Source organism: Drosophila innubila (genome assembly GCF_004354385.1).
Source record: "Drosophila innubila isolate TH190305 chromosome 3R unlocalized genomic scaffold, UK_Dinn_1.0 2_E_3R, whole genome shotgun sequence".
Lineage (NCBI taxonomy): Eukaryota > Metazoa > Arthropoda > Insecta > Diptera > Drosophilidae > Drosophila > Drosophila innubila.
In genome coordinates, this window is record NW_022995380.1 from 21,229,795 (window position 1) to 21,255,178 (window position 25,384).

At 37.3% G+C, this 25,384-nt stretch overlaps 3 protein-coding genes and 1 long non-coding RNA gene across 5 annotated transcripts; 2 read left to right on the forward strand and 2 right to left on the reverse strand.

Annotated features, from left to right (window-relative positions):
* Positions 1-9,396: 9,396 nt before the first annotated feature.
* On the reverse strand, positions 9,397-11,306 carry LOC117791208 (phenoloxidase-activating factor 3-like). Of its 2 annotated transcripts, none has more exons than XM_034630895.1 (3): positions 11,207-11,306; positions 11,049-11,150; positions 9,397-10,434 (listed from the first exon to the last, which is right to left on the reverse strand). In XM_034630895.1, exons 1-3 carry the CDS (start codon positions 11,280-11,282, stop codon positions 9,722-9,724), a joined length of 891 nt encoding a protein of 296 aa, XP_034486786.1. In that variant the 5' UTR covers positions 11,283-11,306; the 3' UTR covers positions 9,397-9,721. The 2 variants fall into 2 exon arrangements, with proteins under 2 accessions (XP_034486786.1, XP_034486787.1); XM_034630896.1 differs by having other exon boundaries at positions 11,049-11,161; positions 11,207-11,260.
* A 667-nt stretch (positions 11,307-11,973) lies between these two features.
* LOC117791670 lies at positions 11,974-12,261 on the forward strand. Its single transcript, XR_004618089.1, has 2 exons — positions 11,974-12,029; positions 12,201-12,261. It is a non-coding gene; the product is annotated as an uncharacterized LOC117791670 (long non-coding RNA).
* Positions 12,262-13,821: 1,560 nt separating this feature from the next.
* LOC117789950 (MD-2-related lipid-recognition protein-like) lies at positions 13,822-14,363 on the forward strand. Its single transcript, XM_034629162.1, has one exon. It carries the CDS (start codon positions 13,844-13,846, stop codon positions 14,315-14,317), a length of 474 nt encoding a protein of 157 aa, XP_034485053.1. The 5' UTR covers positions 13,822-13,843; the 3' UTR covers positions 14,318-14,363.
* A 625-nt stretch (positions 14,364-14,988) lies between these two features.
* On the reverse strand, positions 14,989-16,069 carry LOC117790900 (adenylate kinase, chloroplastic). The gene has a single exon (XM_034630511.1). It carries the CDS (start codon positions 15,963-15,965, stop codon positions 15,096-15,098), a length of 870 nt encoding a protein of 289 aa, XP_034486402.1. The 5' UTR covers positions 15,966-16,069; the 3' UTR covers positions 14,989-15,095.
* Between the last annotated feature and the right edge of the window lie 9,315 nt (positions 16,070-25,384).

Genomic DNA, 25,384 nt, shown 5'->3' on the forward strand with positions numbered 1-25,384 from the left:
TGAAGACAAATGATATGCACAACATGTCTAATTAATTGCAAAATACCAAAGCTACACTGCGGACTTTGCACCCCCATCGGCAAGTGCATTTTTCAGTGGGTCAAATGTGTGTGAATCTCACTTTGAGTGATTGCAATTTACAAACACTGAGAACAAGACACGATGATTCACACTCTGTTGCTAAGCGCTATAGATATTGTAGTGTACGCAACTAACGATCGTCAGTTTCGAGAAGCTTTCATATAATTGATAACTCACACATACAAAAGCAAGACTTAGGTAGACGATGAGTAACATTGTCGACTTGCTATTTAGATATTTCTGGACATGTTTCTACTTAATGATCGACATCTTATACGTATACTTATACAACTAAATTTGGTACGCTTTGAATAATTTTTCTTTTCAACGTATTCAAGATTTTAGTGTTCTAAGAACACTTTTTAGATTTTTTATTTTTTTTTAAAGATTATTAATATTAATTAAATCTGTTAATTTCACGGATTATTTTAAACTGATAACTGTAACTTTATGTATAAATTATACTTGTATTGCTATAATGTCAAGTTACTTAATATAAATATAACATATATAATAATATTTTTTTATATAATATAAGACTTAATTTAGTGTAAATATGTATGTCGAAATTTGCAGAAAATAAAGGACTCCTTTAAAAAGTTTTAACTTGCAAACTACGTGTAAGTATGAAAAGCTCACAAATGCATACCTTAGACTTTCAAAATATTAATGATAAGCAGCTAATGATCACCAGCTTTTAGAGCTTTCGCATAATTTGAAATGTCATCCAAGCTTTGTGAAATGCTTGAAAGCTCACCAATACTTATGCAGAGAACCATTGTCTTTTTTTGGAAAGCTTTCACATACACACAACTTATGCATAAGAAAAGATCGAGCTTTTAAATGCGAGTATCTCTTATAGAAATATCTATAGTGTTTGGCACGCTCTTAAAGGTATTTTAAAGCAATTGTTAATACGAGACTGCCTGCAGATGCCGTAGCACATTTTCATTCATAACTCTGGGCTGAATTCCTAATGCCCTCGCATTGTCAGTGATAGCGCCGGTAACGCCTTTTGGACAACGGTACGGCACGGCATGGCACGGCAAGGCACGGCAGGAGGTCACATAAACAAAATGTGTGAAATTTTTACCTAAAATAAAAATGTTGAAAATGTACGGAACCAGAAGGATATAGAATGTAAGGATATGAGGCAGACTGCTAGCTAAGCGGCAAACAGCGCTATGTCTGCATTTGATTTTCGTTTGCTTCAGTCAAGCAGCGAGAGCGGGAGGGAGAGAGTTGTAGATAGAGAGAGAGAGAGAGAGAGAGAGTGATAGGGAGTGATTCCGTTACCGAATCACACCTCAAACACACGCACACAACAAGCCAAGCCAAGCAAACAGCAATCGCATCCGTATCGGAGCCTGGGTAGATTTTTCACATGCCGTGGCAAACATTTGGCAAACACATGTGCACCAAAATGTGGCAGCCACACTCGAGGCATTGTCAGGAGTGCAAAGGCCCAATGTCGAGGTTGAGGTATTTGCTTTTTCTGTATCTGTATCTGTATCTAGTAGATACAACTGTGTGTACCTACGCCTTTTGGTCACTGACTGCCTTCTGCCCTTTTGCCTGCCTTGTAGATCGTTTTCACTGCGTTTCTCCCCCCCCGTTTCTGTCCTTTGTGTAAACAAATCAAATGGTCGTGTTTGTTGTTTTGCCTCGCGCCAACAACGCAGCAACTCAAAATTGGCCAGCAAATGTCTTTGTCAAGTCAACAGCGCCAAGCAAATTGCCAGCTTAAACAGCCAAAACGGAGACTCGACGTCGAATTGAGAGCTAAAAATAAGAAAAAAAAAAATACAGAAAAAGTGGCAAAACTTTTGCAAATCAGCTGAAATTATGAACTTCCGGCTGCAGTCAGCGGAAGTTCATTTTAACCCACAATAAAAGTTTGCATTCTTCAGCTGCGGGAGTGTGTGTGCTAGTGTATGTATGTGTGTGTGTGTGTGTGTACTTACATACATATTTTCATGTTCATGTGCAAAAGTTTTACGCTTATATAAGAGCATAAAATTTGCATTATTCACTTAAAACAAACAGCAGAAACGCACAAAGCACACACGGAGAGAAAGAGAGAGAGTGACAGAGGGAGAGGGTGAATGAAAAGCGAGATCCTTTTGCCTTTTCCTGTGGAAAACACTTTTTGCCGTTATGCACAAACAAACAAACAAACAAATATTAAATGCAAATATAAATGCGCAAGAAAATTGCAAACATCGAGCCAATAGCATCAACTGAATTTGAGCTCACAGCCAAACAAATAACGAAATATTTTGAGAAGCTATCGAATAAATGCAGGATATAGCCAGAAGCCGGAAAAAGTCTAAAGAGAAGGTAGAGGAATCAGTTCCTGTTGACGGGCAACAATACAATAGCAAGGTTGCTTTTGTTCTTGGATGCCACGTGTTGGTGAAGGAGCTGCGAGTAAGCTTCGGCGACTTTTAAATGTCCTACTTTGATAAAAAACTCGACAAAAATTATTTAAATTATATTTTAGAGTGAAAAGTATGAGGGGAAGTATTTTTATAGTTATTGAAATGTAACTAAACTACATTTCAATAGAGTTTTGAAATTGTTTTATGACAGAATTTTATTTGAGTAGACATTATTTAATATAGTGCAATGTAAATTTCTTAAAATGAAATATCTTCCGAGACTTTTTTGATTTTCTGAATAATTTCTAGCTCATTGTTATAGTACTCTTTACTTATGGAAATCATAGAATTTATTTTCCTAAACCTTTTGATAAGCTAAGTTGCTTTGGTTCCTTCTCATAAGATAAACTAATTATTTAAGGGTATAAAGCTTTGTCATTTAAGCTAATATACCCAACATCATCATTTAGAGACCACAATTTTACTCTCCATACCTTTAACGTAACGAAATAATGAGCCCAAAGTGAAAAGCATGTTAGTGTTGCATATCCTGAAACTATCTTACATAAACTATCCAAATAAATAGTTCTTATCTTTCAAAGAAATGTACCCCAAAAAGTGTAGGTCATCGGAGAGCTGCATCAATTTGATGACAACTCTCAGGCAAACTGCCTTTTAAAGTCCTTGAAGCTGTTGCTGTTGCCACCTCCGCAGTTAGCAGTCTCTCAATCTTCCTTCAAACAGACGCGAGCTGTGCAATAAAATGCAACGTTTTTCTAGTTTTCGATTTGAAAGGCAAACTTTTGCTGTTAAACTAACAAATACCAAGACAAACACATATAAGTATAACAACTGCAAGACGCCAGCCAGTCAGGCAACCAAAACTTAAGATGGGATTCCGATTCCTATTCCGTTTCAATCTCCCCTTTCAATTCCGATTCCCATTCGGGCAACCTCACATGAAACGGCACGCATGCAAATTGCGCTCAAGGATTTCAGAACATTTGGAGAATTTATAGTTTTCTGTTATTTACCGACAGGAAGTGCAATTCACAAATCGTTAGCTCAACGCAAGACACAAATCGAATCCAAGACTTTTTCCTTAGCAACTTTCATTTACCTTTCCAGCACAAAAAGCTGCAGCACTTTGTGCCTTTGTTTGTCTTGGCTCAATGACTGAGCTGTTGGTGTGTGTGTGTGTTGAGTGTGTGTACATTTGCAAAGTGTAGTAGGGTATAGGAGTTGCCCCACAGCAGAACTTATAATCAACAGCTTTGGCGGCTTAAAACTCAGCAATGAAAATGAAACCCCACAAAACTATTTCGAATATGTGTGTGGATAAGTATTTCAAAATAACATAAGTATCTGTGGCCATATACTGCCAACCAGGCAGCCTTCGAGAAAGTTTCCTCATCGTCCTCATCGTGCAATTCCCAAAATGCGGCCCGTGTGTGCATTTAAGCCACTTTTACTGAAACTCCACATTAATTTCAATTTGCTGCCAGTAAAAGTTTTTCATGCACGTCCGCAAATTGCTTTTGGGGACTCGCTGACTGTGTGTATCTGGGTGTGTGCATGTGTGTGTGGGTGTATAAGAACTTTAACACTTTGCGGCCAAGAGGTGTTCCATATAATTCCATATATGAGCTCAAGTTCTCGATCAAAGCAAAGTAAAGCGACAAACTAGTAGTGGTAGACTACAGTGTAGTGAATTCGGCTGTGAGAGACCCTGTACTTGTTTTTACAAAAAATCGTAAGTATTAAATTAAGAGGAGCCTAAAATATCAATAAAAAATAAATAAATGAAAAAGTCACTAATGTTTATGTTAGCAATGAGCTGCTAAAATTAAGGCAAAAATAACAACAACAAAAATATCTGATGCTGCGTAAAATTGCTTTTGATTTTATTATTCATCGTGATGAAATTTTATTGATAAATCAGGACTACGATAGTTGTCATGTGTCTCAATATGCAAGGATCTCGCTTAAAATTGCTGTAATAGTTTATTGTTTTGTCGATATCGATGGACCCTTTGCTTCTTTTAAGTAAAGGGTCTACAAAGTAATGAGAAATAAACAAAAGACTTGACTGAAATCTGTTTTGTTTTTTTTTGGCTTTTTTTGGCCACCCAAAAAATGATTCGCGGAAAGCACAAGACAAACACACACCGAGAGAAGGAGACAGAAATGTGAAACGTGCTGAAATTTGCTGGCATTGCAGTTGGAGCAACAAATGAAATCTGAATTCGGTAAAACGAATCAGAACGCTACCTTATAAAAAATAATATAGACGCCCACATAAGATGACGTGCTGCAGATGATGTCGTCTGTCGTAGTTTTTAGTTTTTAGACCGACAGCTGCCTGCAATGAAATCATTGAGTTGACTGATAAATTTGCATCTGGGATGCGAACCCTCATTAGTCTTAATAGTTAAACGAGCAACTTAACTCAAGTTCTGGCCAAGATGTGCCCATTAATGAGAGCCTTGAAACTTGGCCAGTTACATTTTATAAATTAGTCCACATATGAGACACACCTTTAAGCTTAAGATATTTGTCTTTGGGTCACTAACTGCTCCTTCTTTAACCCTTTCCTTCTTTTGGGACAGGGTTAAAGTGAAGCCTGGCACACGGCGCACACTTGTCGCCTGTCAGTGTTTGCTTGTTCTCGTCCCTTTTTGCTTTGTAATCCTTTTATTTGCTTGTCGTGCAACTTGTGAGCTTGTCTGCTTTATATCCTGCGGGACATGCAAACTTATTAGACAACTTTTGCCCCAGCTAAAAGTCGACCCCAACTCTCTAGTGATAAAGACGCCTCTGAATGCCAAACAGCAAAACATTTTCTCCGACTCATTTGCATATGGGATGCAGTCCGTTTGAGAATTGAGATAGAAAGGTCTCTTAGTCAGTTGTTGATACAACTATGAGTTCTTCTATGCTATGAAGTGAGTGTGCTTTCAGATATGATAAGTACTTTGCTGTACCTATAATTTGCTACTCATGATGGAGTCTTATCGTTTAACGCCTTGGAATGAGTAACAGTGTAACTGAGGTTAAAGATTCATTCTTATCTGTATCCATGTATTTTTAGAATCGATTGTTTTCTCGCCTTAACGAAACCTACCTGCCTCTTATCAGCAAATACACCATTGAATATTCTTTTCACATATCTTTATGATTACTTTAGTACGCTATTTAAATTGTGCTAACCATTTCTACTTAATATTTAAACTATTTGTTATATTGAAATTTATTAACTAGCAAGAAAACTCAAGGAAACCCCTATATTTATTTATTTTCTGCTGGGCAACTTTAGCCTTGATTTATTAAACAATCTTTTCAAATTTAAATCGAATCTATTATAACTTTATTTAAATGAAATTTTTTTTAATGTTTTTTAAATGTTGATCAACCAAGATTTAACAAAATAAAATAAAACCTATTTATTTTCTCAAGTGTATTTTAAACTATTCATACTAACCGTGTCCTTGTTGTGTCAACAACTTGCAGACAACATTGTTGCCGCAAATCCACTTGCAGTTTGCCAAGTTCAATGCAACGACAGCCTTAGTTTACACCTGGCAAATGCAGAGGCGCCTCGGTCCATGGTTAATGTATATATCGCTAAAATGGCAACCTCGAAGACCACCCAGAGTGTTTGGCTTTTTGCAAAACAAACAGAACGTCAGTCAAAATGGTAAATCGAGCAAAAATGTGCCGTAGGCAAAATGCTTGGACCAAATAAAAATTGCAGCATTTGCAATTTCAATGTTTCAATCTTGGCTGGCATAAATAGCCGTGTGTGTTTATGTTGGCAGCACTTGAAAACGAGGCAGTAGAATACGTAGAAGCATACAGAAGAGACCACCCAGAGGCAGCTGCTGACTGCCTGACTGTCTAACTGTCTAACTGTCGGCCCTAAAAGTTCAAATTAATTACAATTAAAAGTTTGTGCGGCCCAAAACAACACCTTGGCCAATAAAATTGAAATTTATGGGTCACACATGAGCTGAGCGGCCCAAGATGCTTGCAAGTTGGCTTATTAATTGCTAAACTGAGTTAAGACTCGACTGCCTGTGGTCGGCAAGGAGACCAGAGGAAATTTGTCTTACTCGAGAGTGGACCGCAAGTCAAGACACAGACACACCTCCATATCCCAGCATAAACCGGCTGATTCATTTAACTACTTAAGCTATTACCCCGCATCCAAAAAAAGGGTTTGCCAGTCTGCTGATAAATCCACAGTTTTTCCATACATATTGTAACCGTTTTCCGTGTACTTCACCTAAGTGTTGCCTCGCTGATAAGCCAAGAACTGTGGACAAAGGGGCGGGTTCAGTGTGGCACATGTGCCGACTCCCTGATGGAAACCACATAATAATTCTCGAGAACAATGTAAGCGTCAATTGTGCATGGCCAAATGTGTGTAAGAGTGTGTTTGTGTGTGTGTGTGTGTTGGGTTGGGTGTACTTATGTGTATCTGCATGTGGGTTGCTGCTCCACGGAGACGTTGCCCACATTTCTGCAGATGTATACGTCAAGGGACAAAGGAGAGGACGACGATGAGGACGACGACGACGACGACGACGGCACATGCCACACGTCAAGTCGAGAAATTTAAATTAAAAACCTTTTTGCATGAAATATTTTTCTTGCTATTGTATGCCAGTATTATACTTACATATTGTTGTTGGTATTCTTCCAAAATATTGCAAGTGTTGCCTCAGTGTAAGAACTATTATTGAAGAGAAAAAGTCAAGTTGAACAGTTTGAACAATGATTAAAATAAGAATCTTAGAGATTTTTAATTACATACAGCTTACATTTTTGAAAAATATAGAAAAGAATTATTTTAAAATAATTTTTATATACATATTCCAATCAGAATTTTTGCTGAGCATGAAAAAACTTCAAGATATTTTGGAATAACGATATATATTTATAAAATTGGGTTTTATTTTTACTGAATAGAAATTTTCACAGAAGAAGAAAGTTATGCGACAAAAAATAAGTATTTTTTTTAAATAATTAAAGTTTTATAGCTAGGGATCAAGATTTCAAATTTTTGTTTGAAGATTTACATCGTAGTATATCCGTCAAATTTTTCTTTTTAGAAATCTGCGATTTTTTGTTAATTTGACAATAAATTTTCCTTTGAAGATAAGTAAAATTGGGTTTAAGAAAAGTTGAAGAAAAAATGTTTTGTATAAGGAATAATAGTATGCAGTTACAGCTAAAGTAAAAATACTAGTTTCTGGTTGAATTTATCGGCTTTCAGTTGTGTCTCTAAGTTTCATGCAATGAATAAATCTACTTGAGCTCAAATGTTTAGCTTGAATGCCTATAAAAGTAAATCAGCCTTATGTTTTTTTCTTTGTATAAATTCTTTAGCTTGGTTTTTGTTTTCTTTTGTGTTTTTTTTCTTCACATATGCTTCGCTTGTGGCGCCAATTAATTTGTGTGCTTAATTCAGCTAATTATTCCAGGCAATAAAATTCTCAATAGATGCGTAGATTGTGTTGCATGTGGCATGAGTCGCTTTGTTAAACTGGCCTGGTTGGGGTCACATCGCCGACACCTAAACGAGATGAGAGTCAAGAGCTGGGGCACGTGTCGTAGACGAGAATGAGGACGAGGACACGTTCGGGGACACTTTTAATTCAATTCGCAAAGGTTCCTTCGCTGTCTCTATTTTTTTTATATTTAGCTTAACAAAGCAAATAAAAATAGAAATAAAAATAAAAAAAAGCAAAGGCGACATTTAAATTCAAATTGTTCAAGACGCTGACAAAGATGCCGGCGCCACACGTCGGATTAATTTTATGTGCGCCAAGCAGGACTATCCCTGGCTCCGTCTCTGTTGTCGTCTTCAACTGCCACTCCCACCTCCACTGGCTTCCCTTGGCGTCGTTCAATTAGAGTCAACTGTGGGGTGGGGTGCGGGGTGTGGTGTTGTTGCTGTTCCATTGCCATTGGCTGTGCGAGCAGCCATGCAATTGTTAAAATCGAATTAAGCCACGGTGTCGCATACTTTTGATCTCCTTGACGCCGCCAACGTCGCACAGCCAATGAAATGTTGCAAGTGCCCCCAAAACCCCTCCCCGAGCAACCGAATGTGTCTCGGTTCACATTTTGCGTAGTCTGCCAATGTCCTTACGTTGTCCTTGCCAGTCACTGCCAATGCCCGATTTGCCACTCACGGAGGTATCTCGACCCAAAACAAGCTCCCATTTCCATCTTTACTTGAGCTCCTCCGTTCGCCTTCATTGCGATTGCGATTTCGGTTTCAATTTCAGTTTCAGTCTCTGGCGCAAATGAAATTAAATGAAGATTAGTCGTGTGCTCGCTGCCAGATTATTCCAAGAAATAAAAATCCTCACGATACGAGTACTCATTCAACCACTCGTCTCTCCTATCTGAGTACTCATTATTTTTTCGTTTTGTCTCTTTGGCGGCGGCTTTCATTTGCCTTTTTATTGCGCTTGAGGTGATTTGGCCAAGTTCGCCGCCCACATTAGAGCCAGAAGAGGCAGGCGTTGATACAAGTTTTACATTAGTGTTTGCGCTCAAATCTTTGCAAATCACAAGCTACATTTGCCACACAAATGATGGCCAGCTTTGCTTTACCAACAAGCTCTGAGATGTTCTCTAAAAAGATACAACATTTACTTAAGTCTGCTCTTTGTTGTACTGAAACCTGTTCTGATTTCAGATCCAGTATAAGGATATGCAACAAAATATGTATAATTTATAGTTCAAAGCTGTTTATTATTAATTCATTACAATTTATATTTATTTAATTTATCATATCGAAGTGAAAATTTTCACTATAATTTTCTAATTGAATTTCATTCTTATCTGAAGTTACAGATCAGCTTAAAAAGTTATTTCTAGTTAAGCAACAAAATATGTATAACTTTTAGTTCATAGCTGTTCATTATTAATTCATTACAATTTACATTTATTTTATTTATCATATCGAAGTGCAAATTTTCACTTTAATTTTCTAATTGGATTTTATTCTTATCTGAAGTTATAGATGAGCTTATAAAGTTATTTCTACTTTTGTTTTTTGTCAATGAGTTTAAACTGCTTAAAAAAATGTGGGCTGAGTGCAACAAATAAATTTTGAATAGTATCTTGTACTAATTTTAATTTAAGTTAAATGAGTACAGAGTTAAGATATTTACTTCTGAAAAATGTTGACTGACATCATCATAAGTATTCTGGGATCTCAGTAAGAATTCTTGGAATATGTTTTAATCTGTGTCTGTCATGCTTTGAATACTATTTTTTATCCATTCGATGTGCGGTTGTACTTTGATAAAGACGAGGGAATTTTTTTCATTCTTCATAATCTGTAGTAAACCAACGAGTACGTAGCTTTGTGGCTTCCCTCCCACCACATTCACAGCCATCAGTGGAGATCCTCTGAGTAACGGCGTGGTCTGATTACTGTCGCCACAGAGAGCACTCAGTGATACGGATATTGCCTCACTTATGTAGTTGTAGCCATAGAGAGTTGCTCGAGTGCGCAGAGGTTTTTGAATTTGTGTAGTACCTTTTAACTTGTGTGGAATGCTGGCATTGACAGCAAATCCTCCAAAATGAAAATATTGACCAAAATAAGAGATGGATTTGTTGGCTCGCAGGCAAATAGAACGAATGTGGCTGCTGAAGTTAACACTTTGGACGAGTTTCAATAGAGCAATATTGCTGGCAAACGATGGATTATTGTAATTCGGTTGTATTATGATCTCCTCGATCTCCATTAGCTGCGTCTCTGGATTGCAACGCTGCTGAGAGTCACAGTCTGGCTCCAAATAGGGATTTCTTGGATTCCAATCACCCAGCAAAACCCATTTTACTTGTGTTTCAATAAGTTTCTTCTCAACGAAACATTCAGCAGGCGCCAACAAATGTTGTTTAGAGATCAACACAGCCAGACACTTGTACTCGATGCCATGATCAGCTATTAATGAGAGTTTCATCGGTATTTCCCTTGAGTCATAATTTATAGACATACACTGATAAAAAAAATGTTCTAAAATCAAGATTTTGGTCTCAGAACTAAGATTTTTGGTCTAAAAAATGCGTCGAGAACATCAAATTCTTGAATTAAGAGAACACATCTTGATTTTAAGAACATTTAAAATAAGACCAAGTTCTTATTTTAAGAATAAATGTTCTTAAAATTAAAATCAAAAAATAAAATAAATGAAAATTATTTTTTATATTTATATTTTTTTATTTTTAAATTTTGATTTATTTATATTTTATTCTGTTTTAGTAATTTTATAAATGTAATTTTAATTTGTTACGAGGGGGATTCGAACCTCCGCCTACTGAAGCGGCCTCTCTAACAAGAGCGCCACGGTGCCATCATTTGTTTGATACGAAATAGTACCTATTTATACTTTCCTAACAATTTAAGATTTTTATTCTTATATTAAGATTTTAAGATTTTTTAGATTAATAATCTTAGTTTTAGTAATTTGGTCTTAAAATAATCTTATTTTAAGAACAAAATATTTAAGATGAATGTTCTTGATTTTAGAACTTGGTCTTTTTTTTCAGTGTACTTACTCTGATAACCCACTCGGCCTATCCAGGGAAATTCGCTCAAGTCGGCAACATGCGTTGGATTCGCATAGCTCACTTCATTCAAATAGCCACAGTTCGGTTCATCTGCAAGTGATCTTTTTGTTTATTAGCTGATAAGATCTTGTAAATTAATGAGTTACCTTCTGCCCATACAGTTTGTTCCAAGAGGCAAGCAAAAAGCAGCAACAACAATTTTAGTGTTACACAGATGTTCATGCTCTTCTCTTGCTCATTCACGCAAATCGACTGAATGAGATCATTTCATATTTGATTTATACATATTTATTTTAATTATGTTCTACATATATTTATATACTAACGTATATTCGAATTTGTTTAGCTTGTAATCAAATTCAACTTTCTTATCAGTCTGCCAGCGTCAGGAGCAGGCAACGATTGTTCCGAGACTTTTTTGGGTTATTTTAGGTGATATTTTTTACTTTATCAATCTGGGAACAGACTTTATTTAAGTTAAGTTGTCATGCCAATAAAAATATTTATATTCAGATTATTTCTTATATTTAAGATTGTAATTTGATTGAACTGATGAGATTTTTATCAATGAATATAAGCTACAAAGCTCATTTGAAATTTTTTTCAATACTTTTTTCTTTTTACAGCTGAACCTAAGCTAAAGTACCTAGCTTTTAATTAATCCTCTTCACGGCTTGGCCAACTCCTTCAACACGTGTTCAATTAAAAAACTTGTCGTTAATTGCTAACCAATTTGCTTTCATCACACAACTGCCGGACACTTGCCTGTTTCCCTGTTTTGGCCTGTCTCAGACTCAACATTTACTTTACACTCAGTGCTCAGTTGAGTTCTCAGTTCTCGGTACTCAGTTCTTTTGCTTGGTTGATGAGCAGCAGCCGCTGGTGTTGACATTTTTTGCATATTAATTGAAGACAAGGCGTCGTTGACGACCTCGGACTTGGACTCGGCCACCCTTGGCTTAATTTGCGGTAAGTTCATTAAGTAATAAAACATAAATTTCATTTTTTTCATCATCTTTTCTGTTTTTGGTGTTGTTCTTTTTTTTTCAGCTATATATACTTTTTTAATGTTTTGCATATTTCTTTAATGAATTAATTCTGTTTTGGTTTTGCTTTTGGTTTTGTTGATTCACCGTTCAGTGGACTTGATAAAGGCGCAAAGTCGTTTCCGATAAAAAGGCCAACGCAAGGGGAAATATTTAAAAAAAAAAAGTTATATTTTTATAATTTATGCGAAAAAAAACACAGTGAGGAAAGCGGAAAACGTGTTTTCATCAACTTTGACTGGACTCTGGACTCTTAATTATGCGCTTGCCGCAAAACTTTTCTTTCAATTTTTGTGGTAAACTTGTTTTGCGTTTCAGAATAAAAAAACATGTTTTGCATTCAAAAATTGCTAGATATTATTTTTCCCCAATTTAATTGCCTCCTTTGGGCATGATAAAATTTGTTGCATCAAATTGCGGCAACACTTAAGACGAGTGTGCTGTTAAAGCGTGTCAAGGGGTCGAGTGTGGTCCATGTATATTTTGTAGCTTGTATATACGAGTATTTTTTGAAATGTTGTCACTTTTTATGTAGTCAAATTTGTTGCTGTAGCTTTGTTGACATATGTGCCCGCAAATGAGCCGTGCAATTGCCGTCATGGCCTCGCATATTGACAGCTCCAGTTCCAGTTCCAGCTTCAGCTTCAACATCAGCATCAGCTCCAAATTCAGCTACAAGCCGCGATGCATTCACGATTGAAGATTGAAGTGCACTTCTCGCGGGAATCGTCTCAAATTTCAGACGTGCGCACAGCTTGTGACTGACAACTATTCCGTCTGCCTCTCAGTCTGTCCAGCTGTCTGTCATTCCGTCTTATTTCTATGTGAACGTTGCCCCATGTTGTCTCTCTCTGTCTCCTGATAAGCGTGTCGATATACGTGTCGTATGGAGCACACAGGAGAGACGGCTTACACTGTGTAACAAAGTGCTGAGATATCTGATTTTAAGAAAAATTTATTTAAAACTATGCACTCAACCTTCAAACGATAGAAGTTTTTTAATTTGATATTAATGTATAAAAATTTTTCAAAGAAAAAAATAAAAATTTGTCTAGAAATGGAAAGCTCTTTATATTAAAAAAATATGTTATTTTTTATAGATCGGAATAAATGAGTTCATTCATCTTAGAGTCTACAAGATTTGTATAACTATCTAATATATATAATATAAAAAGAGTTTTGTATGCAGAAAATTTTAAATAAGAATCTGATGTATAAAAAAGGAGCTATTCAGCATACTAAAATTTTTCCTAGTGTGAAAAATATGTTTTGTTGTATATTATAATTTACAGAGTATCTCTCAATAGAGCACACTCCTCTGCAGCATTATTTACTTGTTACATTTTCAGCGCTTAATTATGATGTAGCATAGTGTTGGTCTGACAAACGTCTGCCGGTATGTTAGCCTGTCAACAGAAAAATAGTCAACTATTTAGTAAATTATTCAGTGAATGCAAATGAATAGTTGTTGCTACAGTAATCAGTTCAGTTACCTTAGAACCGAGTGAAACGTGGGCTACGCCATCGAATTGTCAGCTAATTATCAGCAATGATTTAACTCAATCCTTATCAGGATTATGGATGGTCGCAGGGCAGCAGATTGTGGCTTATCTCTGTCACTGAACATAGTTCACCTATGACCTACGCGTGATAAGACAGACTAAATCTGAGTCTGAGGTACGATCCGATTGATCAGCCATGCGATCGTCGCATTCTGTTTTCAACTTTCAACGCGCCATGTTGCATCAATCTTTGTTGTCGCTGTCGCTGCTGTTGCTGCTTGCCGCTTTGTCGCACGCTGAGGTGGTACACTATCAGAATTGTGTCGATAGTGTGGATGTGTGCACCGTTGATGAGGTGCGTGTGGATCCTTGCCCCCAGGCGGCACAAAGAGCTGCCTGCCACATTCGCCGACGCCGTCCGTCCAAAATGAGCTTTGATTTCACACCCAAATTCGATGCGGATACTCTGGAAGCCTCTTTGGTGTGGGTCAAGAGTGAAACCGAGTTGTTGCCGCTAATCTCCATGCAGCGTGAAGCCTGCCAGTCGACAAGTTGTCCGGTTAAAAGTGGTCAACGTCAGACCTACTCGCTGGACGTGCCCATTGAGGCCAAGTTCCCCATTAGTCCATATACCATTCGTTGGGCCCTCCAGGATCCGGTGAGTGGCAAACGTTGCTGCTTCAATTTGGACATTAAAGTGGTGCGCTAAAACCACCGTGTGCTGCAATAAATTGCATTGTTTTTGATCGAAATAATTATGTGCGTTTTTCTTAAATTATTTTCCGCTGTCGTTTGTGGCTACGACCCTCTGGGGAGGAGACAAATTGGCCAAATATTGCGTCATAGCCATCAACCTGCGATGCTAATTAAACGCCAAGGCCTCGGGCAGCGTTAAATCAACAGGGAGTAAAAAACTTTGATTGAACTTTTGGGTGCCATAAAAGCGGCTGCTCAGCAACTTTCCTACTCTCTCTTTCCTTCTCTCTCTCTCTCTCTCTCTCGGGGTTGAGATTTTTGTCTCGGCTACTTATCAGCGTCGTCAAACAATTAAAAATTGAGCACTTAAGTTGTGGTCATAAAATCATTTGTTTTTCTTTTTATTGTTTTTTCTAAACAATTTTTTTCTCTCGTTCTCTTCCCTTCGCGGTGGAAAATTCAAATAGCAATAATTTTAAATCACTTTCTGCTCTCGGTTTTTTTGTTTTTTTGTTTACCTAAACGAGAAAATGTTTACGCTTTTTTTTTGGATTGTTTCAAAACTGTTGTCGCGTTGTGGGGCAAAAGAAAGCTGATAAGCCCCGTCTCCATATAAAATAATAATAATAATAACAACAACAACTACAACCACTTGAGTAAATAATAAACAAAAGAATGACGAAATTATGGAACACGGTTTCTTGTACAGTCTTTAAAGGCAACTTTGTTGCGAGCATATTTAATAATTTATTTGGAATGAAGAATGCAGAATGTAATTGGAGAAGACGCAGCTAGTCGAGTGTTCCACTCTCGCCGTACTTAAACCCGAGTACATAGGGCGTCTTGGTCAACTGCGACATGATCTGGCACTTGACGGTCTCAAAGCAGGCGGAGGCATCCACATAGAGCACCTCGCGCCGATGACTGAGGTAGGCATTGAGTAGGGGCTCACTTTTGCGAAACTGTTGCATCTGTCGCTCCAGATAGGTGATGTTATCCTGCGGACTGGGAGTGTAGCTCCTCATCAGATGCCGCATCCTTGCCATGCGCTCATCGATCTGCAGGAAGATCAAACGATTCGGTGGCACAGTGAAGCCCTCGAAGAGTTCACGTGCCTCACAGCGATTGTTGGGATAGTTGTAGAGTATCCAACCACGTTGCAGTGCATCCTCCTTAAGCAGACGCTGCTGTATAATGTTGCCAATTGCCTCGGATCGCTGGATCACACAATCCTTTTCAATGCCCTTCTGCAGCAACAGCGCATGCTTATCCTGCTGATGGCCATTGATGTGGTGATAGGTCAATGCATCCGCATCCAAGATGAGAAGATTCCAACGCTCGGCCAGCACATGGGCCAAGGTTCGACGTCCGGATCCGGGTCTGCCATGCATCACAATACGATGAAAATAATTCTTGGGTAGCTGAAAATAATCCGCCGCAATTCCAAGATGAAATGCATTCAATGCCTTGGAGTAAATATCTATTGCAATCCGACGTATATTCTGGCCCATCCATTGTCGAACATCCTCCACGGACTCCACAGATAACTCTGCCAGCAGACGACTCATGATATCCATCAGCTTGTGCTTCTCCATGTAAAACATAAAGCTGGCACTATATTCGACAATCAAGGACTTGTCCAATTTGATTGGAAAAGACATGACTCTAAAATAAACTGACACAAGAACGGGCTGATAATTGTTTCCAGTGTTTGTCTTTAGTTAAGAATGTCGGAAATATTTGCAAATGTATTTTATTTAATTTTATATATTGTTGGATTTACTAAGTTATACACTAGGATTTAACAGCATGCAAATGGATTTGAAATGAAAAGCAAAGAGATTTGACTTGGCTTTAGAGTAGAATAAAGACATATTTTAAATATAGTTTTACTTTATAGAAATATTAAGAAAATTAACAGGGATGCCACAGAAATCGAAACCAACCGAAAATCTCTCAAATCTCCATACATTTTTGGGAGATTGTCGGTTGGTTTCGATTTCTGTGTTTTAAATATAGATTTAGCAGTTATTTATAGTTTACCTAACTTATTTCTTGAGAAACGGGTATAAAAAGATATAATATAGAAAATTTTGATTATTTTCAATAATATTTCTATAGTATTATTCTAAGAAGATCTATATGCATACATATTGTTGTTGGAACTAACGTTATTTCTGAACTTACTCGACTTAACTTATCTAAATTTTTAAAAATATTTCATGAAATTACACAAATTTCAAAAGAAAAATAATTTAAAAATAACGTAGAAAAGAGTTTTGAAAAACATTTAAACCATTTCTTTGTATAAAAAATGTTGGAAAATAAATAAAGTGGAAAATTTCCTTGGGTTGCATAAATTATAAAATATAAAAGCATGGCAAATTCTACTTGATTTTGGATAAAAATGCAAGCATCTATCCAATTCTTTCTGAAATTTATGAGATTTTGAATTACTATTGAAGCTGTACAGTTCTAATTGCAGAGTGACCACTGTAGTATTTGTTTACCAGGACGGACCTTTTGTTTTGTTTATCTCTTTGATTATCTCTTATTATATTGCCATAAGGGCCATTACCATTTGGCCAACTGTCCAAGCAAGAACTGAAATGGAATGGGATGGGCAATTCATTGCACATATTAATTACATCCGTTACAATATTAGAAAATGGCGCGCAGTTCCGGCTAGAATGAAGCCAAGAAAAGACTGGGCTATAATGGGCTGGCTAATGTGTTGCCAGGCGGCGTTGTAAATTGGCATCATATGAGAAGTGAACACCCAGAAAACTGCGTTGGTGACAATATTTTGCTGCGAATTATGACAGCTCTTTTGTCTGAGCGCGCACATTAACAATTTAAAAAGTTATCTTGGCCTCGGTTGCTGCACTGAAGGAGGTTTTGGTTTTGGCCAAAAGCAAAGTGTTGCCAAATGGCTGTCATACTTTATATTGTCTTATGAGTTCGCTTCTCTCTCGCTCTCTCGCTCTCTCTCTCTCTGTCTGTGGCATGTTCGTTCTTTGCCTGAAGAAAGCTAAGCAAAAATGCAAGCATGCCACAGTCTTGTCTTATGCATAGTCATATAACGAGTTGTACTTGTTGTTATTGTGTGTGTGTGTGTGTGTGTTCTTGTGGGTGGAGTGGCTAATAAAAACTGGAATTCTATGAAAAATTGTTTCCTGTTGCCATGTTGTCCTGCCACTGGCCATATTGTTATGCCAAATATGCTGTTAATATCTTGCACATACTAATATTGCGTAGTGCATTTGCTTTTGGCTTTGCTTCGACTCGAACAGCTGCTGCAGCTTTAAGCTAGTTCAGGCACATTTTAATCATATCAAAATATGAAGATGAATATGAATATGAATAGCTTTTGGGCTGTCCCCGCTGTTTGCCACAAAGCGCAACAACTTTTTAATTAAAGTCAAAGCGTAAAAGCGAAATGTGAAATGCGAAAAGCGACTGGCGATTGCGATTGCGATTGCGACAGCAGCCGAAAGCAAACTCAGTAGTCAAATGTGCTAAATTACATTTCATCACAATATTCAGACGAGTATGACTATGTATTCGTATCATATCCTTTTTTAATCGCAAGCTGACTGAATCAAAAGGCAAACCACATGCAAAAAAATCTGGCACAAACATCGCACTGTCATCAGACGCAGTTTCGCTTATCAAAATATATAAGCAGATACACTAATGGACACATGAATAACTACAGCAGCACTTGACTTTAAGACTAAAAGAAAAACTGAAATTTGAAATATGAAATATAGCTTTGAAATATAGTTAATTTTTTCATTTTACATTCTTCTTTTAGAATTGTATTTAAACTCTAATTAGTTATTTATCATTCTGTCGACTGTCTTTAGTGGGCGTTAAATAATTATTTATATTTTTTAAATTTATCAGAAAATTACAAAATATTACAATTATTGCAAAAATATTAAAATAAACAGAAAATTATAAAAATTTGAATTTAATTTAAAAAACTTCGCATGAAAATGTTGTGAATTTAAATTTATTTGTAGTAACTTCTAAACAAAAAAAAAAGAAGGGTCAATTTCTGAGTTAGTTGAGTAAAAATTGGAAATTCATTTTAACATAACAATTTTGATTTAAAATGTTCAAATTTAAAGTCAAGTGATTCTTATTTTGAACATAAGTGTATGCTAGTACATAAATATTTTTTCCTTATGTGAAGGGAATGAAATGATGATGTGTTGCGCTTTTTCTGTGCAACAGACGCGCTGATTGAATGAAGCTGCCACAAAATGAGTACACCCAAATGCTTAAGGAAGACTCAATGCTGATAAGCCCGAAAGAGACGGTCGGTGCTTGGCACTTGGTACTTGGTACTTGGTGGTCAGTTGTGTTCGGTTAAATAGTTAGTTCAACTATGCCTCGTTTAGATTGCTGCGCACTTTGGTTTGCCGCACTTTAAAGTTGCCGCATGTTGCAAATCATAAGAAATCCTTATCACCATTTGCAGTCAGCGGCCTTTTGAGTCAGCTTGGCGTCGTTGCGTCTTGTTGTGTTATCTGAACCCGCTCGTTGCCACACACTTCCTCCGGAAACTGCGTGCACCGTGTCGTCTTGCATTCTTATTACTACTATTATTATTATTATTATTATATGTTTATCAATTTCACAATTGCGCCGAGTTTTCTGTTTATCAGTCAACGCCTGCATCATTTTCCGTACTGTGAACGAACCGCAAACACTCAACAATTAAAAATCGTTTTTTTAAACTGTTCAACAATTGCTAGTCAACTGCCGTTTTCCCCCGAGTATGTGTGTGTGTGTGTGTGTGGCATGCCTCAAAAACAAAACCACACATCAACAAGCAACCAATGTCCACACCTCGATATTCACACCCGTCCAGGACTTTTATCCTGGCGACAATTTGCCATTGGCTGTCAATATTTTTGTGCAATTTTTTCATATGTCGGGGAGAAAAAAATTCGTAGCATACTTTGCAGCTGCGGCACGTGAGGCATTGTCCTGCTGTATCCTGTGAGTCCTCGATGTTGGTTGCCTTCAATTATGCAGCAATTGAAAAATTACTACGTGTACAACAATTGTTGTTGTCGTTGCTGTTGTTGTGTGCTGCGATTTGTTGAAGGGTTGCCTTAGTTGTGTGGACGAGGGTGTGGCAGGCACACAACAGGTTTTAAATTTGTCACCACAACAAACAGTGGCAACAGCAACAGCAACAACAACAACGACAACAACAACAACAATGTTGTTCATGACAATCGCCAAATGAAGCACAAATTTAATTACGCAATTTTATTGGATTAACAGCAACCTTTGGGGGCAGGAGAGTAGCTGCCACTGCCACAGGGTCTCCATGGTGCATATAAGTAAATTTTAATCAAGAAAGGATGCTGCTCTACGGCACACCGAAGATTTGATACCCTGGTAATCGATTTTTGACTGATTGTTCTCATGTCCGCTAAATGATATAATTGTTAAATTTTAGCCAAATTTATTCAGAATGTTTAAGACACTATCAAACATATAAACTGCGAAATATCAATGGAGCTTATCAACAACTCCTTAGACACTTTGTCACAAATTTATAATACCCATTGTAAGGGTATAATAAGCCGCACACATGGCCAGCTGTCCAGCCAAATCCCCCAAAAGATGTTCCATCTTTTCCTGCTTCTAGTCGCGTAGGTAACCCGTAAATTTGCGCGCCATTGTTGACGCCAATGTTGTGTGTGCATGTGTGTGTGTGTGTGTGTGTGTGTCCTGGCCACATGGCAACAACGGACCAAGCATCGTTATCTTCCTTTTTGGCCTTTCACTTATGCAAACGAAACATTTGAAAAATATGTTGGCAGGATAAACAGAACGGCAACAAACTGCAGCTGATGCCAGTCTACGGAACGCCAACTCCAACTTCATTTGCACTGACATTTTAATGAGTATGCAACGTGCAACGTGCAACGTGCAGCCTGGTCCAGACACGGTCCAAAAGCCTTGTTAAATTCATTAGTAAAACGTTGCACCTCAACGCACAGACAACAAAAAGGGGAGACACTGCCACACGTTTGGCATCATGTTGCCGCACACGAAATTAAAACCCCACACCTTACACACAAGCCCCCGTCCGTACACACACACACACACACACACGCTCACACAATCTGTGGAACAACATGACATGATACCGATACTAAACTGACACTTTGACATGGACTTAACCCTAAAAACGCTTTGTTGGCTTTATTGGTGTCGGTTGCTGCCATCGCCGTGTTTGCCGTGCAACATGGGGCAGGCTGGCATAATGGGGCAGGAGGCATGTGGCACTGTCAGCAAACCAGCAGGCCAGCAAGCGGCAAAAGGTATCGCATCCACTTGATTTTTGCACTAATTTACGTGGATTAAACGCTTGCCGAGCGCCGTGACCTGGGTATTATGTTTAAATACCTTTTAATTGACAATTTGTGTTCAGCATTTGATGCTTGACGGTTGATTTTGTTTAATTATATACCTAATAGCCTAAAGGGCAAAATGTTGTACGCTTAAGCTGGCTTGATTCATTGCTTACAGCCAAGTTTAATTGACTTTGACCGTGGAATGTTGTTGTGTAACTACTTTAAATCTTTTTCGTGTATTAAACTAGCTGTAAGCTTTAAATTATTTAATTTAAGTTAACAATTTATTGTTTTTTCTAAATACTTTAAATGCTTTTTGTATACCAAACTAGCTGCAAGTTTAAACTTATTTAAATTGAGTTAACAAAACATGAAATTTTTTTTTTTTTTTGCTTTGTTGCAAGTTGAGCAGCTTCCTTAGCTGCAGGTAGCCTGCAACTCATTTGTATGCCACAAGCTTGTGAAACTTTTAATTTGCGCTAACAATCGTATCGAATCGAATCATGGCTCTCTATCAATTGCCAGCTCTATCAGTTTAACCTCAACAAGCTAGCAAGTTAGCCAAATACCAGACACACACAAAGTGCGAGAAAAGTATTTTGAAAAAAATGTGGAAAAGTAAGTGAAAAAAATCTAGTGTAGAATTTAAAGCCAGAAGATACCCTCGTTGTAAATAATTTCTCAAAAAAGTTTTAAGATTAAAATGAAGATATTTTTAAATTATTTTATTATATAATATAACAAAATTAATTATACATTTTTGATTTTTAAGAGCATGTGTTTCATTTGAAATTTAAAAATATGATGGTAACCATTTACTTTAAAAATGTATTTGATAAATCAAGTGCAAATCACTTTGTAATACCTCACTTGGTAATTTGAAGCTTACTGGGTATTTCAAATGTTAGCAAAAAGTGCTTAAATCAGCGCGCTCATTTTTTTTTTGCTCCATTGCCCAACACTGTCCAAGTTTCTGGCTAAGGCGGTTTGTGTGGGCAGCGCTTAAGTTGCCGCACGGTGCAAGTCGATGTTGCCGCCAAAAGTCGTCGTCTAATTGAACCCAACAGATATTTTCAATTAGCAGCAAAACATTTGTGCGCTAAAAAAGTTTTATTCAATTTTTTTTTTTTTTTTTTACCGGGTTTTTTTTGCTGTTTTTTACGGCACCTTGAGCAAAATTCCTGCGGGGCGAACACGTCTGGACACTGGCGGCCAAATAAAAAAGGCACCTTAGTGCTCAAACTTTGTCTGAAAGCGGGCTGCAAACTTTTAATGGTATTAACGAATGCAAAAAAAAAAAAAAAAATAACGCAACAAGACGCTTAAAAGTTGTGAGACTGAGAATGAAAAGGTGGCCAAAACCAGAGGACTTGGCTATTGAATTTGTTGCCAAAGTGTGGAGAGAGAAATTTGTGAGTGGCGCATAAATCATTAGGCAATATTTTTATGCGTTGCGTAAATTTAATTGATAAAAGTGTCGCACTCGTTTGTGCAGTTGGCCAGTTGACCAGTTGACCAGTCGTCTAGTTGGCCAAAATGCAAATGCGTTGCGTGCCTGACGAGGCAGCCAAAAATGACTACAAAATGCCAAAAATCTACAACTTGAGATAAGCGTCGAGTTCAAACAAACTAATTCAAAGTGTGTGCGGCAGTTTTCAAATGTGGCAGAGACTGCCAGTGTCAGCTGTGTGTGTATGTGTGTTATGCACTGTGCCACGCCGCAAAGCATGCAACACAAATCAGCGCATAATGGCTGGTCATGGCTGTGTTTGCATTTTGCAGCAAACGAAGTGCAACTGGCGAACAGGACGAGTCACAGGATCAGCCACAGTAGTACGCATTTCAATAATTCTAATTAATTTATTAACGTTTATCAGCAGCGATAAATTTGCAACACACACAACACAACGAACACAGAGATAGAATAAGCGAGATAGCGTACAAATATTCGCATTAGAGCGAGACGGCTGAAATGATTGTTGGATTAGACTCGACACTGTGGCAACTCTTTGCCGTGTATCTATCGCATTCCCTTTTATTGCCGGCCTCAACTCCAACTCGACTTCAGTCCATCTCCAACTTTGAAATGGCCTAAAGATGCTCAACGAGCGATAAGTTTTCGAGCTCATTCACAGCCATAAATGAAATGAGAAACTTAGACAAAAACCCATGTGAGCTAAAGAACTCACTCGTAAATAGCCAGGCGTTGATTTTAAAACGAGTCCCATTGATAAGGCCAAAATCGCTGAGGTGGCAAAAAAAAATAAAAAAAAAACAAAATCCAAGAAAATGTAATGTACAAGAAAGACAAGTCAACTCGGCGGCTTTTTTATTGGCAAGCTCTAAATGACTTTTGTTTCGTTTTTGTCGTTTCTTTCTTGGACTGAAAGTGTTACAATTTATTGACGCATTTAGATCAAAACTAAAAATTGTCCCCGATTTGCACAGCACACAATTTTCGTGCTGACTCGACAGCTTGCGTGGCAACCCTGCAGGGGAATTGTGTTTTGTTTTAATACGAAAATCCCTTAACTTATGCGTCACTCCCAATGCCATGCCCCTGCCTCAAACATTGTGCTTCAATGTGGCAACGTGGCCGGCGGCCAGACAAATCCCAGCGTTGGGCAAACAAAGCAAACGCAACGTGGACGCTGCCCTGAGATACCTTTAATGCATTTTCCTCATATTGAAAAGCACTTAAAATTGGCAATGAGTGGCAGGAGTGTGGAGGGGGAGGGGATGGAAGCATGAAAATCATAAAAACTGTATGCCAGCGGTTCACGGGGAAGGTCTTCCATCTACCGCTCGCCCGGCTGCTTATTTTATTATTATTATTTTACAGGGAATTATCTCATTTGAGTGGAGTCGCCCGCCTCCTCCTCCTCCTCCTCCTCGTCTCATTCTCTGCGTCTCTGTCTCTGTCTCTGTCTCCATCGCCGGTTCCTTCCGGCATTTCGTTGTGTAATGTGTGCGTAATAACATAATATCCTTAAGATATTTTAATATTGCCTGCCGCTGCATATTGAACTGCGGCAAGGAAGCTCTTACCCATTTTGCCATTCTCCATTCTCAATTCTCGTCTTCTCATCCTGATCCACTCTCATCCGCATCCTGGCTGGCCGCATTTCAACATATTTGACTTTGCTTGGCTGTTTTGCTTGTTTGCCTGTTTATTCTGTGCCGGTTGCTTGCCTCCCCTCCCCACCCCACCCCTTCCCAGCCAGTCAGTCTGCTTGCCTCTTCCTTTGCCTTTTAACAATACCTTTGTGCATCGTAAAATAATTGCCGCGGGTCATGTAATCTTCTGGATGGCTTGCAATTTGGTTGCCTCGGTTTCGCATGGTTCCCAGTCAAAAAAAAAATGTCTGGCTCCTAAAAGCTTTGCTAAGCATCGTCCTGTTTCAACGGATGTATGCAGAGTGGAAATATTTAGAGTTTTCTCAGCGCTTAGAAATCAATAGATATTTTCCACATACTGCAATATTAACAAGGTTAAGGAAGTTAAGTGTAGAGAACTAAATTGACAAGCAAAAATGTTATGCAGAGAAAAAAAGAAAATATAAATATATTTGAAAATACAGAAGAAAAATTAAAAATAATAATAATAAAATTAAAGCAAAAAAACATTCTGAAATTTTAAAATATTTTAATACCAAAATGCACAAAAGTTTATCATAACCGGATAAAAATTAAATAATAACAAAATATAAAAAAAATATATACACTGAAAAAAAAGACCAAGTTCTAAAATCAAGAACATTCATCTTAAATATTTTGTTCTTAAAATAAGATTATTTTAAGACCAAATTACTAAACTTAAGACTATTAATCTAAAAAATCTTAAAATCTTAATATAAGAATAAAAATCTTAAATTGTTTGGAAAGTATTAATAGGTACTGTTTCGTATCAAACAAATAGTGGCACCGTAGCGCTCTGGTTAGAGAGACCGCTTCAATTGTGAAGCAGTAAGCGCCGGTTCGAATCCCACTCGTAACAAATTAAAACAACATTTAAAAAACTACTAATACAAAATAAAATTTAAATAAATCAAAATTTAAAAATAAAAAAGATTATAGCAATATTAAATAATTTTTATTTATTTTATTTTTTAATTTTAAGAACATTTATTCTTAAAATAAGAACTTGGTTTTATTTGAAATGTTCTTAAAATCAAGATGTGTTCTCTTAATTTAAGAATTTTATGTTCTTGAAGCATTTTTTAGACCAAAAATCTTAGTTCTGAGACCAAAATCTTGATTTTAGAACATTTTTTTTATCAGTGTATACATTGACAAAAATTCAAAAATAAATTAATTTAATAATTTGGCGACTTCAAAAAAAGAAATTAAAAACTATATTTGTAAGTACAATTTCAGTAAGACGAATTACTTCTTAGTATGTGAATGACTGTAATGATTTCAGATCATAATTATAATAATAGGTAATTCAGCCTCATTTTACTAAGCACAACTGTGAGTATATACCTATAAAAGTCATTGAAAAGTAGATAGATTTCGATTTAGTTTCCCACTTTGAGCATAAGTTTATATGTGTGTGTGTGTATGTGACCTCTGGGCCGCCGATATCAATAATGCCTTCGGTTGTTTTTGTACTTAATAAGTCGCTCAACTCTTGGGTTCACCATATGCGGCGGCAATTTAATGTTGAGCTCATAAATAAAATGGCTCATTCG

Bases quoted from the DNA above. Each gene is read 5' to 3' on its own strand.
- LOC117790900 (XM_034630511.1), bottom strand. From the start codon at position 15,965: ATGTCTTTTCCAATCAAATTGGACAAGTCCTTGATTGTCGAATATAGT.
- LOC117791208 (XM_034630895.1), bottom strand. From the start codon at position 11,282: ATGAACATCTGTGTAACACTAAAATTGTTGTTGCTGCTTTTTGCTTGC. The intron at 11,151-11,206 runs GTAACTCATTAA...GATCACTTGCAG, and splicing joins ACAAACTGTATGGGCAGAAG to ATGAACCGAACTGTGGCTAT. The intron at 10,435-11,048 runs GTAAGTACACTG...TCTCATTAATAG, and splicing joins AGGCCGAGTGGGTTATCAGA to CTGATCATGGCATCGAGTAC.
- LOC117789950 (XM_034629162.1), top strand. From the start codon at position 13,844: ATGTTGCATCAATCTTTGTTGTCGCTGTCGCTGCTGTTGCTGCTTGCC.